Source organism: Scyliorhinus torazame, chromosome 5 (genome assembly GCF_047496885.1).
Source record: "Scyliorhinus torazame isolate Kashiwa2021f chromosome 5, sScyTor2.1, whole genome shotgun sequence".
Taxonomy (NCBI): Eukaryota; Metazoa; Chordata; class Chondrichthyes; order Carcharhiniformes; family Scyliorhinidae; genus Scyliorhinus; species Scyliorhinus torazame.
The window spans coordinates 132,708,222-132,722,097 of NC_092711.1; the positions used below are offsets into that span (position 1 = coordinate 132,708,222).

The 13,876-nt window shown below is 54.7% G+C and overlaps 1 protein-coding gene across 1 annotated transcript in view; it reads left to right on the plus strand.

Annotated features, from left to right (window-relative positions):
* The window catches only part of LOC140419814 (protein lifeguard 1), a 66,009-nt gene that overhangs the window by 5,473 nt on the left and 46,660 nt on the right, over positions 1-13,876 (plus strand). The window contains exons 2-3 of the mRNA XM_072503828.1: positions 5,397-5,496; positions 9,168-9,262. Coding sequence (XP_072359929.1) covers positions 5,424-5,496; positions 9,168-9,262 — 168 coding nt within the window. The 5' untranslated portion in view covers positions 5,397-5,423. The remainder of the gene's footprint in view (positions 1-5,396; positions 5,497-9,167; positions 9,263-13,876) is intronic.

Below are 13,876 nucleotides of genomic sequence, written 5' to 3' on the forward strand. Positions count from 1 at the left end.
GGTTACCAGGGAAGCGATATTTGGGCTCACAGTGGGGTTGGGGTAGGGTCCCTTTGTGACCCGTCGACACATGTGACAGGATGTTGGTCGACACGGTTTGTGACCTCACTTCTGCCCTTCGACCCTCCTGCCCCCCACCCCACCCTCAATCCCCCTACCCTCCTCAAGGTTTTGCAAGGTTAGTCAGTTTGGGGGTAACCGGCAAAGAGGAGGGTGATGTCAGGGGGCACCAGGGTTCTTCGACTCACCGCCACTCGACCTCACTCGTGCAGCTGGGCCGTCCTTTAACTGGCCCCCTAGACGGGTGAGTGCAATGGGCCCTGCGAGGGGAGGGGTGGCTTGTGAGGGCCTTCCAATTCCCAGCAGCGCGTTGGCAACTGGAGGCTGTTGGACTGTCCTTCATCGGCAAGGCAAACGGATTGGTCGACCCTTCTCCTGGCGTTTCCCTGGCAACCTGTTGTCGAACTTGGTTACGTCTTCCTTGCAAACATCCCCTTCCCCAGCTTGAACATCACGTGTCATGGTGTCAAGCCCCCTCCTCGCAACGTTTCACCAAACCACCTTGTTTCACCTTCATCTTAAAATCCCCATTCATCCTGATCGTCATTCATACCTCCTCTTCATTCTCCCTGACTCCTCACACTGACAACGCTCCCCTCCCTGAGTCACCACTCTCTCTGTGACCCTCCCTCACTCCCCTCCCTCACTCTCTGTGTCCCCTCCCTCACTCTCTCTGTGTCCCCGCCCTCACTCCCCTCCCTCCCTCACTCTGTGTCCCCTCCCTCACTCCCCTCCCTCACTCTCTGTGACCCCTCCGTCAGTCTCTGTGACCCCTCTCTAATTCTCGCTGTGTCCCCTCCCTCACTCTCTCTGTGTCCCCTCCCTCACTCCCCTCCCTCCCTCACTCTGTGTCCCCTCCCTCACACCCCTCCCTCACTCCCCCCTCACTCTCTGTGTCCCCTCCCTCACTCCCCTCCCTCACTCTCTGTGTCCCCTCCATCACTCCCCTCCCTCACTCTCTGTGTCCCCTCCCTCACTCCCCTCCCTCACTCTCTGTGTCCCCTCCCTCACTCCCCCCTCACTCTCTGTGTCCCCTCCCTCACTCCCCTCCCTCACTCTCTGTGTCCCCTCCCTCACTCCCCTCCCTCACTCTCTGTGTCCCCTCCCTCACTCCCCTCCCTCACTCTCTGTGTCCCCTCCCTCACTCCCCTCCCTCACTCTCTGTGTCCCCTCCCTCACTCCCCTCCCTCACTCTCTGTGTCCCCTCCCTCACTCCCCTCCCTCACTCTCTGTGTCCCCTCCCTCACTCCCCTCCCTCACTCTCTGTGTCCCCGCCCTCACTCCCCTCCCTCGCTCTTTCTGTGTCCCCTTCCTCACTCCCCTCACTCCCTCACTGTGTCCCCTCCCTCACTCCCCCCTCACTCTCTCTGTCCCCTCCCTCACTCTGTGTCCCCTCCCTCACTCTCAGTGTGTCCCCGCCCTCACTCTCTCTGACCCCTCCCTCCCTCCCCTCCCTCACTCTCTCTCTGTCCCTCCCTCACTCTCGCTGTGTCCCTCCCTCACTCTGTGTCCCCTCCCTCACTCCCCTCCCTCACTCTCTGTGACCCCTCCCTCACTCTCTCTCTGTCCTCCCTCACTCTCGCTGTGTCCCCTCCCTCACTCTCTCTGTGACCCTCCCTCACTCTCACTGTGTCCCTCCCTCACTCCCCTCCCTCCCTCACTCTGTGTCCCCGCCCTCACTCCCCTCCCTCACTCTGTGTCCCCGCCCTCACTCCCCTCCCTCCCTCACTCTGTGTCCCCTCCCTCACTCCCCTCCCTCCCTCACTCCCCTCCCTCACTCTGTGTCCCCTCCCTCACTCCCCCCCTCACTCTCTCGGTGACCCCCTCCCTCACTCTCTCTGTGTCCCCTCCCTCACTCCCCTCCCTCCCTCACTCCCCTCCCTCACTCTGTGTCCCCTCCCTCACTCCCCTCCCTCCCTCACTCTGTGTCCCCTCCCTCACTCCCCCCCTCACTCTCTCGGTGACCCCCTCCCTCACTCTCTCTGTGTCCCCTCCCTCACTCCCCTCCCTCCCTCACTCCCCTCCCTCACTCTGTGTCCCCTCCCTCACTCCCCTCCCTCCCTCACTCTGTGTCCCCTCCCTCACTCCCCCCCTCACTCTCTCGGTGACCCCCTCCCTCACTCTCTCTGTGACCCCTCCCTCACTCTCTTTGTGTCCCCTCCCTCACTCCCCTCCCTCACTCCCATCCCTCACTCTCACTGTGTCCCCTCCCTCACGCTCTCTGTGACCCCTCCCTCACTCCCCTCCCTCACTCCCCTCCCTCACTCTCTGTGACCCCTCCGTCAGTCTCTGTGACCCCTCTCTAATTCTCGCTGTGTCCCCTCCCTCACTCTCTCTGTGTCCCCTCCCTCACTCCCCTCCCTCCCTCACTCTGTGTCCCCTCCCTCACTCCCCCCTCACTCTCTGTGTCCCCTCCCTCACTCCCCTCCCTCACTCTTTCTGTGTCCCCTCCCTCACTCCCCTCCCTCCCTCACTCTGTGTCCCCTCCCTCACTCCCCCCTCACTCTCTGTGTCCCCTCCCTCACTCCCCTCCCTCCCTCACTCTGTGTCCCCTCCCTCACTCCCCCCTCACTCTCTGTGTCCCCTCCCTCACTCCCCTCCCTCACTCTCTGTGTCCCCTCCCTCACTCCCCTCCCTCACTCTTTCTGTGTCCCCTCCCTCACTCCCCTCCCTCCCTCACTCTGTGTCCCCTCCCTCACTCCCCTCCCTCACTCCCCCCTCACTCTCTGTGTCCCCTCCCTCACTCCCCTCCCTCACTCTGTGTCCCCTCCCTCACTCCCCTCCCTCACTCTCTGTGTCCCCGCCCTCACTCCCCTCCCTCACTCTTTCTGTGTCCCCTTCCTCACTCCCCTCACTCCTTCACTGTGTCCCCTCCCTCACTCCCCCCCTCACTCTCAGTGTGTCCCCGCCCTCACTCCCCTCCCTCACTCTTTCTGTGTCCCCTTCCTCACTCCCCTCACTCCCTCACTGTGTCCCCGCCCTCACTCCCCTCCCTCACTCTTTCTGTGTCCCCTTCCTCACTCCCCTCACTCCTTCACTGTGTCCCCTCCCTCACTCCCCCCCTCACTCTCAGTGTGTCCCCGCCCTCACTCCCCTCCCTCACTCTTTCTGTGTCCCCTTCCTCACTCCCCTCACTCCTTCACTGTGTCCCCTCCCTCACTCCCCCCCTCACTCTCAGTGTGTCCCCGCCCTCACTCTCTGTGTCCCCTCCCTCACTCTCTGTGTCCCCTCCCTCACTCCCGTCCCTCACTCTCTCTGTCCCCTCCCCCCTCCCCTCCCTCACTCTCTCTCTGTCCCTCCCTCACTCTCGCTGTGTCCCTCCCTCACTCTGTGTCCCCTCCCTCACTCCCCTCCCTCACTCTCTCTCTGTCCCTCCCTCACTCTCGCTGTGTCCCTCCCTCACTCTCTGTGACCCCCTCCCTCACTCTCGCTGTGTCCCTCCCTCACTCTCTGTGTCCCCTCCCTCACTCCCCTACCTCACTCTCTGTGACCCCTCCCTCACTCTCGCTGTGTCCTCTCACTCCCCTCCCTCACTCTCTGTGACCCCCCTCCCTCACTCTCGCTGTGTCCTCTCACTCCCCTCCCTCACTCTCTGTGACCCTCTCCCTCACTCTCGCTGTGTCCCTCCCTCACTCTCTGTGTCCCCTCCCTCACTCCCCTCCCTCACTCTCTCTCTGTCCCCTCCCTCACTCTCTCTCTCTCCTTTGGCTGCTCCACCCTCATTCACCCCTCGCTCAGCCTCTACACCTTCAGTCTCCGCTCTCTCAGTCTGCTCTCCCTCAATCTCCACTCCCTCCCCCTCCCCTCCCCCTGTCCTTCCATCAGTGTCCCTCCCTCATCTTCCCCTCATTGCCCCACTAATGACAATAATCCGAAAGTCTCTTTGGCGAGTAAAAGCTCAAACCTGGGCCCCTAACTCTAGAATCCCCTCAACGCCCTTCACCCTCCGAGATCCCCGCACTCCTCCAATAGGGGCCGCACGGTGGTAAGCACCGCTGCCTCATAGCGCCAGAGTCCTGGGTTTGATTCCAGCCTTGGGTAACTGCCTATGTCGATGCAGCTTTCCTCCCACAATCCAAAGATGTGCAGGTTAGATGGATTGGCCACGCCTAGGTGGGTTATGGCGATAGGGTGAGGAGTGGGCCAAGGTTAGGATGCTGTTCCAGAGGATCGGTGCAGACCCGATGGGCTGACTGGCCTCCTGCTGTACTGTAGGGATTCTTCTATGATTCCAATTCCTGCCTTTTGAGCCCCCTTCCCGGATTTGTTTTATTTTTTATTAATTTAGAGTACCCAATTAATTTTTTCCAATTAAGGGGCAGTTTAGCGTGGCCAATCCACCTACACTGCACATCTTTGGGTTGTGGGGGCGAAACCCACGCAGACACGGGGAGAATGTGCAAACTCCACACGGACAGTGACCCAGAGCCGGGATCGAACCTGGGACCTCGGCGCCGTGAGGCAGCAGTGCTAACCACTACGCCACCGTGCTGCCCCCTTCCTGGATTTTAATCGTTCCGCCACTCCTGCCTTCAGCTCCCTGGGGCCTAGCTTAGGAATGCCCTCCCCAAACCTCTCTGCCTTTTCTTAGCTCTTTTAAAGTGCCCCTGGGACTAAACCTCAAATCCCTCCACCGCCCCCCCCCCCCCCCCCCCCCCCCACCCCCCACCTCATGTGGCCCGAGGTCGTATTTTGCTCTATATTCGCCCCCAAAGCTTTGGGGCGATTTGCAATGTAAACGGCACTGACCCAATACAAACTGTGCAGGACTAGGAGGAAGTGACCAGCGCCCACCCACCGCCCTGAGAATCTGTGGGGGAGCCTGAAAGAGCTGCGACGAAGACCAGGATAGGGATTGAGGAACAGGAAGGGCAAGGAGAGGAAGGGGGTGAAGAGGTTGAGAGCAAGAGGAAGAGGCAGCTCGGTGGACATATTCATCGACGGGTGTGGGGCGTCGATGGATGGGCCTAGCATTTATTGTCCATCCCTAATTGCCCTTGAACTGAATGGCTCGCTAGGCCATCTCGGAGGGCACGTCTTCTAAGGGTCGAACCACATTGCTGTGGGCCTGGAGTCACATGTAGGCCAGACCGGGCCAGGATGGCAGATTTCCAATTCCTTAAAAGGACATCAGTGAACCAGATGGGTTCTTTATATCACAATCGATAATGGTTTCACGGTCTTCGTTGGACATTTTATTCCAGATTTTGGAAAAAATTAATTCAGATTTCACCATCTGCCACAGTGGGATTTGAACCTGGATCCCCGGATTAATAGTCCAGTGGCAATTCCACAATGCATTGCCTCCCCTAGCTAATGTTGCTCCTCTGTTTTAGGTGAGGACAGTTTACTTGGTCAAAAACATGGCGACCATGGCTACCGAGTATGATGACAGGACGGCCCTCACGATGAGTGAACATGCTCCACCCGCAGAAGGTAAAAGATCATCACTATACATGGTGGGGTCAGGGATTGTGATGGGAAGAGTTTTGGATCCTTGGGACTGTGTACAATTGGAGTGATGGGAAGGGGTTTGGGTCCATTGGCATTGTGTACAGTGGGAGTGAATGGGATGGGGTTTGTGTCCATTGGCATTGTGTACAATGGGAGTGAATGGGAAGGAGTTTGTGTCAATTGGGATTGTGTACAGTGCGAGTGAATGGGAAGTGGTTTGGGTTCATTGGGATTGTGTACAGAGGGAGTGAATGGGAAGGGGTTTGTGTCCATTGGGATTGTGTACGATGGGAGCGAATGGGAAGGGGTTGTGTCAATTGGGATTGTGTACAGTGGGAGTGAATGAGAAGGGGTTTGGGTCCATTGGAATTGTGTACAGTTGGAGTGAATGGGAAGGGGTTGGTGTCCATTGGGATTGTGTACAATGGGAGGGAATGGGAAGGGGTTTGGGTCCATTGGGATTCTGTACTGTGGGAGTGAATGGGAAGGGGTTTGAGTCCATTGGGATTGTGTACAGTGCAAGTGAATGGGAAGGGGTTTAGTTCCAGTGGGATTGTGTACAGTGGGAGTGAATGGGAAGGGGTTTAGATCCATTGGGACTGTGTACAGTGGGAGTGAAATGGAAGGGGTTTGTGTCTATTGGGATTGTGTACAGTGGAAAGGGGTTTGTGTCCATTGGGATTGTGTACAGTGGGAGTGAATTGGAAGGTGTTTAGGTCCATTGGGATTGTGTACAATAGGAGTAAATGTGAAGGGGTTTGGGTCCATTGGGATTGTGTACAATGGGAGTGTATAGGAAGGGGTTTTGGTCCATTGGGATTGTGTACAGTGGGAGTGAATGGAAAAGGATTGGGTCCATTGGGATTGTGTACAGTGGGAGGGAATGGGAAGGGGTTTGTGTACGTTGGGATTGTATACAATGGAAGTGAATGGGAAGGGGGTTTGTTCCATTGGGATTGTGTACAATGGGAGTGAATGGGAAGGGATCTGGACCCATTGGGATTGTGTACAGTGGGAGTGAATGAGAAAGGGTTTGGATCCATTGGGATTGTGTACAATGGGAGTGAATGGGAAGGGGTTTGGGTCCATTGGGATTGTGTACAATGGGAGTGTATAGGAAGGGGTTTTGGTCCATTGGGATTGTGTACAGTGGGAGTGAATGGAAAAGGATTGGGTCCATTGGGATTGTGTACAGTGGGAGGGAATGGGAAGGGGTTTGTGTACGTTGGGATTGTATACAATGGAAGTGAATGGGAAGGGGGTTTGTTCCATTGGGATTGTGTACAATGGGAGTGAATGGGAAGGGATCTGGACCCATTGGGATTGTGTACAGTGGGAGTGAATGAGAAAGGGTTTGGATCCATTGGGATTGTGTACACTGGGAGTGAATGGGAAGGGGATTGGGTCCATTGGGATTGTGTACAGTGGGAGTGAATGGGAAGGGGTTTGGATCCATTTGGATTGTGTACAGTGGGAGTGAATGGGAAGGGTGTTAGATCCATTGGGATTGTGTACAATGGGAGTAAATGGAAGGACATTGGGTCTATTGGGATTGTGTACAATGGGAGTGAGAGGGAAGGGGATTGGGTCCATTGGGATTGTGTACAGTGGGAGTGAATGGGAAGGGGATTGGGCCCATTGGGATTGTGTACAATGGGAGTGAATGGGAAGGGGATTGGGTCCATTGGTATTGTTTACAGTGGGAGTGAATGGGAAGGGGATTGTGTCCACTGGAATTGTGTGCAATGGGAGTGAATAGGAAGTTGGTTTGGGTGTATTGGGATTGTGTACAGTGGGAATGAATGGGAAGGGGTTTTGGTCCATTGGGATTGTGTACAATGGGAGTGAATGGGAAGGGATTTGGGCCCATTGGGATTGTGCACAACGGGAGTGAATGGGAAGGGGTTTGGTCCATTGGGATTGTGATCAGTGGGAGTGAATGGGAAGGGGTTTGGATCCATTTGGATTGTGTCCAGTGGGAGTGAATGGGAAGCGAGTTGGTTCCATTGGGATTGTGTATAGTGGGGGTGAATGGGAAGGGGTTCGGGTCCATTGGGACTGTGTACAGTGGGAGTGAATGGGAAGGGGTTTCTTCCATTGGGATTGTGTACAATGGGAGTGAATGGGAAGGGGTTTGGATCCATTGGGATTGTGTCCAGTGGGAGTAAATGGGAAGGGGATTTGGCCCTTTGGGATTGTGTACAGTGGGAGTGAATGGGAAGTGGTTTGGGTGTATTGGGATTGTGTACAGTGGGAGTAAATGGGAAGGGGATTTGGCCCATTGGGATTGTGTACAGTGGGAGTGAATGGGAAGGGGTTTGGGTCCATTGGGATTGTGTACAATGGGAGTGAATGGGAAGGGGTTTGGGTCCATTGGGATTGTGGACAGTGGGAGTGAATGGGAAGGGATTGGGTCCGTTGGGATTGTGGATAGTGGGAGTGAATGGGAAGGTTATTGGGTCCACTGGGATTGTGGACAGTGGGAGTGAATGGGAAGGGGTTTGGGTTCATTGGGATTGTGTACAGTGGGAGTGAATGGGAAGGGGTTTGGGTCCATTGGGATTGTGTACAGTGGGAGTGAATGGGAAGGGGTTTAGGTCCATTGGGATTGTGTACAATGGGAGTGAATGGGAAGGGGTTTGGGTTCATTGGGATTGTGTACAATGGGAGTGAATGGGAAGGGGTTTGTGTCTATTGGGATTGTGTACAATGGGAGTGAATGGGAAGGGGTTTGGGTCCATTGGGATTGTGTACAGTGGGAGTGAATGGGAAGGGGTTTAGGTCCATTGGGATTGTGTACAATGGGAGTGAATGGGAAGGGGTTTGGGTCCATTGGGATTGTGTACAGTGGGAGTGAATGGGAAGGGGTTTGGGTCCATTGGGATTGTGTACAGTGGGAGTGAATGGGAAGGGGTTTAGGTCCATTGGGATTGTGTACAATGGGAGTGAATGGGAAGGGGTTTGGGTCCATTGGGATTGTGTACAATGGGAGTGAATGGGAAGGGGTTTGGGTACATTGGGATTGTGAACAGTGGGAGTGAATGGGAAGGGGTTTGGGTCCATTGGGATTGTGTACAATGGGAGTGAATGGGAAGGGGTTTGGATCCATTGGGATTGTGTAAAATGGGAGTAAATGGGAAGGGGGTTGGGTTCATTGGGATTGTGTACAGTGGGAGTGAATGGGAAGGGGTTTAGGTCCATTGGGATTGTGTACAATGGGAGTGAATGGGAAGGGGTTTGGGTCCATTGGGATTGTGTACAATGGGAGTGAATGGGAAGGGGTTTGGGTCCATTGGGATTGTGAACAGTGGGAGTGAATGGGAAGGGGTTTGGGTCCATTGGGATTGTGTACAATGGCAGTGAATGGGAAGGGGTTTGGATCCATTGGGATTGTGTAAAATGGGAGTGAATGGGAAGGGGGTTGGGTTCATTGGGATTGTGTACAATGGGAGTGAATGGGAAGGGGTTTTCCTCATCGGACAAACCCCCTTCATCCTGGGAATCGGCCCCGTGAACCTTCTCTGAACTGGTACTCAGTCCATCGCCCCAGTGAGAGGGGGGTCGGGAAGTTCGGGGTCAGACCCCTCGGTGAGGAGGGTGTATGAGAATGATAGTACATCTGATTTGGACCAGCCTCCAATCCCCCCCCCCAGGATACCAGGACGCGCCTCCCAGTTACAGCGAGAACGAGGGCATGTTCGCCAGCACCTTGGACGATACGACCATTCGCCGGCACTTCATTCGAAAGGTGAGCAGAAAGTTCCGGAAGGGCCGCGGGCGTGAGACATTGGGCGGGATTGGCCGAGCAGCCCGCCGCGTGTTTTCCAGTGATGAGGCACCCCACCAGCAGGACCTACCGACCCTGCCATGGTCAACGGGATTTCCCGGTGACTGCACCCCTCGTCGCCGGGGTACCGGTGCGGCGGCGTGAAAAGCTGGTACAGACTGCCCTTTGATTCAGGATGTGTACGAGGCTGAAGCACATAATTGGACAGTGGAGAGGGAGCTTTACTCTGTATCTAACCCCGTGCTGTACCTGTCCTGGAAGTGTTTGATGGGGACAGTGTAGAGGGAGCTTTACTCTGCATCTAACCCCGTGCTGTACCTGTCCTGAGAGTGTTTGATGGGGACAGTGTAGAGGGAGCTTTACTCTGTATCTAACCCCGTGCTGTACCTGTCCTGGGAGTGTTTGATGGGGACAGTGTAGAGGGAGCTTTACTCTGTATCTAACCCCGTGCTGTACCTGTCCTGGGAGTGTTTGATGGGGACAGTGTAGAGGGAGCTTTACTCTGTATCTAACCCCGTGCTGTACCTGTCCTGGGAGTGTTTGATGGGGACAGTGTAGAGGGAGCTTTACTCTGCATCTAACCCCGTGCTGTACCTGTCCTGGGAGTGTTTGATGGGGACAGTGTAGAGGGAGCTTTACTCTGTATCTAACCCCGTGCTGTACCTGTCCTGGGAGTGTTTGATGGGGACAGTGTAGAGGGGGCTTTACTCTGTATCTAACCCCGTGCTGTACCTGTCCTGGGAGTGTTTGATGGGGACAGTGTAGAGGGAGCTTTACTCTGTATCTAACCCCGTGCTGTACCTGTCCTGGGAGTGTTTGATGGGGACAGTGTAGACGGAGCTTTACTCTGTATCTAACCCCGTGCTGTACCTGTCCTGGGAGTGTTTGATGGGGACAGTGTAGAGGGAGCTTTACTCTGCATCTAACCCCGTGCTGTACCTGTCCTGGGAGTGTTTGATGGGGACAGTGTAGAGGGAGCTTTACTCTGTATCTAACCCCGTGCTGTACCTGTCCTGGGAGTGTTTGATGGGGACAGTGTAGAGGGAGCTTTACTCTGTATCTAACCCCGTGCTGTACCTGTCCTGGGAGTGTTTGATGGGGACAGTGTAGAGGGAGCTTTACTCTGTATCTAACCCCGTGTTGTACCTGTCCTGGGAGTGTTTGATGGGGACAGTGTAGAGGGAGCTTTACTCTGTATCTAACCCCGTGCTGTACCTGTCCTGGGAGTGTTTGATGGGGACAGTGTAGAGGGAGCTTTACTCCGCATCTAACCCCGTGCTGTACCTGTCCTGGGAGTGTTTGATGGGGACAGTGAAGAGGGAGCTTTACTCTGTATCTAACCCCGTGCTGTACCTGTCCTGGGAGTGTTTGATGGGGACAGTGTAGAGGGAGCTTTACTCTGTATCTAACCCCGTGCTGCACCTGTCCTGGGAGTGTTTGATGGGGACAGTGTAGAGGGAGCTTTACTCTGTATCTAACCCCGTGCTGTACCTGTCCAGGGAGTGTTTGATGGGGACAGTGTAGAGGGAGCTTTACTCTGTATCTAACCCCGTGCTGTACCTGTCCTGGGAGTGTTTGATGGGGACAGTGTAGAGGGAGCTTTACTCTGTATCTAACCCCGTGCTGTACCTGTCCTGGGAGTGTTTGATGGGGACAGTGTAGAGGGAGCTTTACTCTGTATCTAACCCCGTGCTGTACCTGTCCTGGGAGTGTTTGATGGGGACAGTGTAGAGGGAGCTTTACTCTGTATCTAACCCCGTGCTGTACCTGTCCTGGGAGTGTTTGATGGGGACAGTGTAGAGGGAGCTTTACTCTGCATCTAACCCCGTGCTGTACATGTCCTGGGAGTGTTTGATGGGGACAGTGTAGAGGGAGCTTTACTCTGTATGTAACCCCGTGCTGTACCTGTCCTGGGAGTGTTTGATGGGGACAGTGTAGAGGGAGCTTTACTCTGTATCTAACCCCGTGCTGTAGCTGTCCTGGGAGTGTTTGATGGGTACAGTGTAGAGGGAGCTTTACTCTGTATCTAACCCCGTGCTGTACCTGTCCTGGGAGTGTTTGATGGAGACAGTGTAGAGGGAGCTTTACTCTGTAGCTAACCCCGTGCTGTACCTGTCCTGGGAGTGTTTGATGGGGACAGTGTAGAGGGAGCTTTACTCTGTATCTAACCCCGTGCTGTACCTGTCCTGGGAGTGTTTGCTGGGGACAGTGTAGAGGGAGCTTTACTCTGTAACTAACCCCGTGCTGTACCTGTCCTGAGAGTGTTTGATGGGGACAGTGTCGAGGGAGCTTTACTCTGTATCTAACCCGGTGCTGTACCAGTCCTGGGAGTGTTTGCTGGGGACAGTGTAGAGGGAGCTTTACTCTGTATCTAACCCCGTGCTGTACCTGTCCTGGGAGTGTTTGATGGGGACAGTGTAGAGGGAGCTTTACTCTGTATCTAACCCCGTGCTGTACCTGTCCTGGGAGTGTTTGATGGGGACAGTGTAAAGGGAGCTTTACTCTGTATCTAACCCGGTGCTGTCCCTGTCCTGGGAGTGTTTGATGGGGACAGTGTAAAGGGAGCTTTACTCTGTATCTAACCCGGTGCTGTCCCTGTCCTGGGAGTGTTTGATGGGGACAGTGTAAAGGGAGCTTTACTCTGTATCTAACCCGGTGCTGTCCCTGTCCTGGGAGTGTTTGATGGGGACAGTGTAGAGGGAGCTTTACTCTGTTTCTAACCCCGTGCTGTACCTGTCCTGGGAGTGTTTGATGGGGACAGTGTAAAGGGAGCTTTACTCTGTATCTAACCCCGTGCTGTACCTGTCCTGGGAGTGTTTGATGGGGACAGTGTAAAGGGAGCTTTACTCTGTATCTAACCCCGTGCTGTACCTGTCCTGGGAATGTTTGATGGGGACAGTGTAAAGGGAGCTTTACTCTGTATCTAACCCCGTGCTGTACCTGTCCTGGGAGTGTTTGATGGGGACAGTGTAGAGGGAGCTTTACTCTGTATCTAACCCCGTGCTGTACCTGTCCTGGGAGTGTTTGATGGGGACAGTGTAGAGGGAGCTTTAATCTGTATCTAACCCCGTGCTGTACCTATCCTGGGAGTGTTTGATGGGGACTGTGTAGAGGGAGCTTTACTCTGTATCTAACTCTGTGCTGTACCTGTCCTGGGAGTGTTTGATGGGGACCGTGTAAAGGGAGCTTTACTCTGTATCTAACCCCGTGCTGTACCTGTCCTGGGAATGTTTGATGGGGACAGTATAGAGGGAGCTTTACTCTGTATCTCACCCCGTGCTGTACCTGTCCTGGGAGTGTTTGATGGGGACAGTGTAGAGGGAGCTTTACTCTGTATCTAACCCCGTGTGTACCTGTCCTGGGAGTGTTTGATGGGGACAGTGTAGAGGGAGCTTTACTCTGTATCTCACCCCGTGCTGTACCTGTCCTGGGAGCGTTTGATGGGGACAGTGTAGAGGGAGCTTTACTCTGTATCTAACCCCGTGTGTACCTGTCCTGGGAGTGTTTGATGGGGACAGTGTAGAGGGAGCTTTACTCTGTATCTAACCCCGTGCTGTAGCTGTCCTGGGAGTGTTTGATGGGGACAGTGTAGAGGGAGCTTTACTCTGTATCTAACCCCGTGCTGTACCTGTCCTGGGAGTGTTTGATGGGTGTCATGATATTCAAACACACACATCATGATAGACACACCAACAGACAAATCAGAACACACACCACAACCAATGACAGAAAGATATAAAAGCACAGACACGACCCCCGGTGGTCAGTATTAGCTGCAGAGGAGGACCAGGACAGACCTGCCACCAGACACACTCAGGGAGACAGCACGTGCAGAGTATCCAGAACGAACTGTATTGTAAGAGTTAAAATAAAATAGAGTTGTACCACATACAACTGTGTTGGCTCATCTGTGCACCAGAGCACCCAACACCACAATGGGGACAGTGTAGAGGGAGCTTTACTCTGTATCTAACCCCGTGCTGTACCTGTCCTGGGAGTGTTTGATGGGGACAGTGTAGAGGGAGCTTTACTCTGTATCTAACCCCGTGCTGTCCCTGCCCTGGGAGTGTGTGATGGGGAGAGTGTCGAGGGAGCTTTACTCTGTACCTAACCCCGTGCTGTACCTGTCCTGGGAGTGTTTGATGGGGGCAGTGTAGAGGGAACTTTACTCTGTATCTAACCCCGTGCTGAACCTGTCCTGGGAGTGTTTGATGGGGATAGTGTAGAGGGAACTTTACTCTGTATCTAACCCCGTGCTGTCCCTGTCCTGGGCGTGTTTGATGGGGACAGTGTAGAGGGAGCTTTACTCTGTATCTAACCCCGTGCTGTACCTGTCCTGGGAGTGTTTGATGGGGATAGTGTAGAGGGAACTTTTCTCTGTATCTAACCCCGTGCCGTACCTGTCCTGGGAGTGTTTGATGGGGGCAGTGTAGAGGGAGCTTTACTCTGTATCTAACCCCGTGCTGTACCTGTCCTGGGAGTGTTTGATGGGGACAGTGTAGAGGGAGCTTTACTCTGTATCTAACTCCGTGCTGGACCTGTCCTGGGAGTGTTTGATGGGGACAGTGTAGAGGG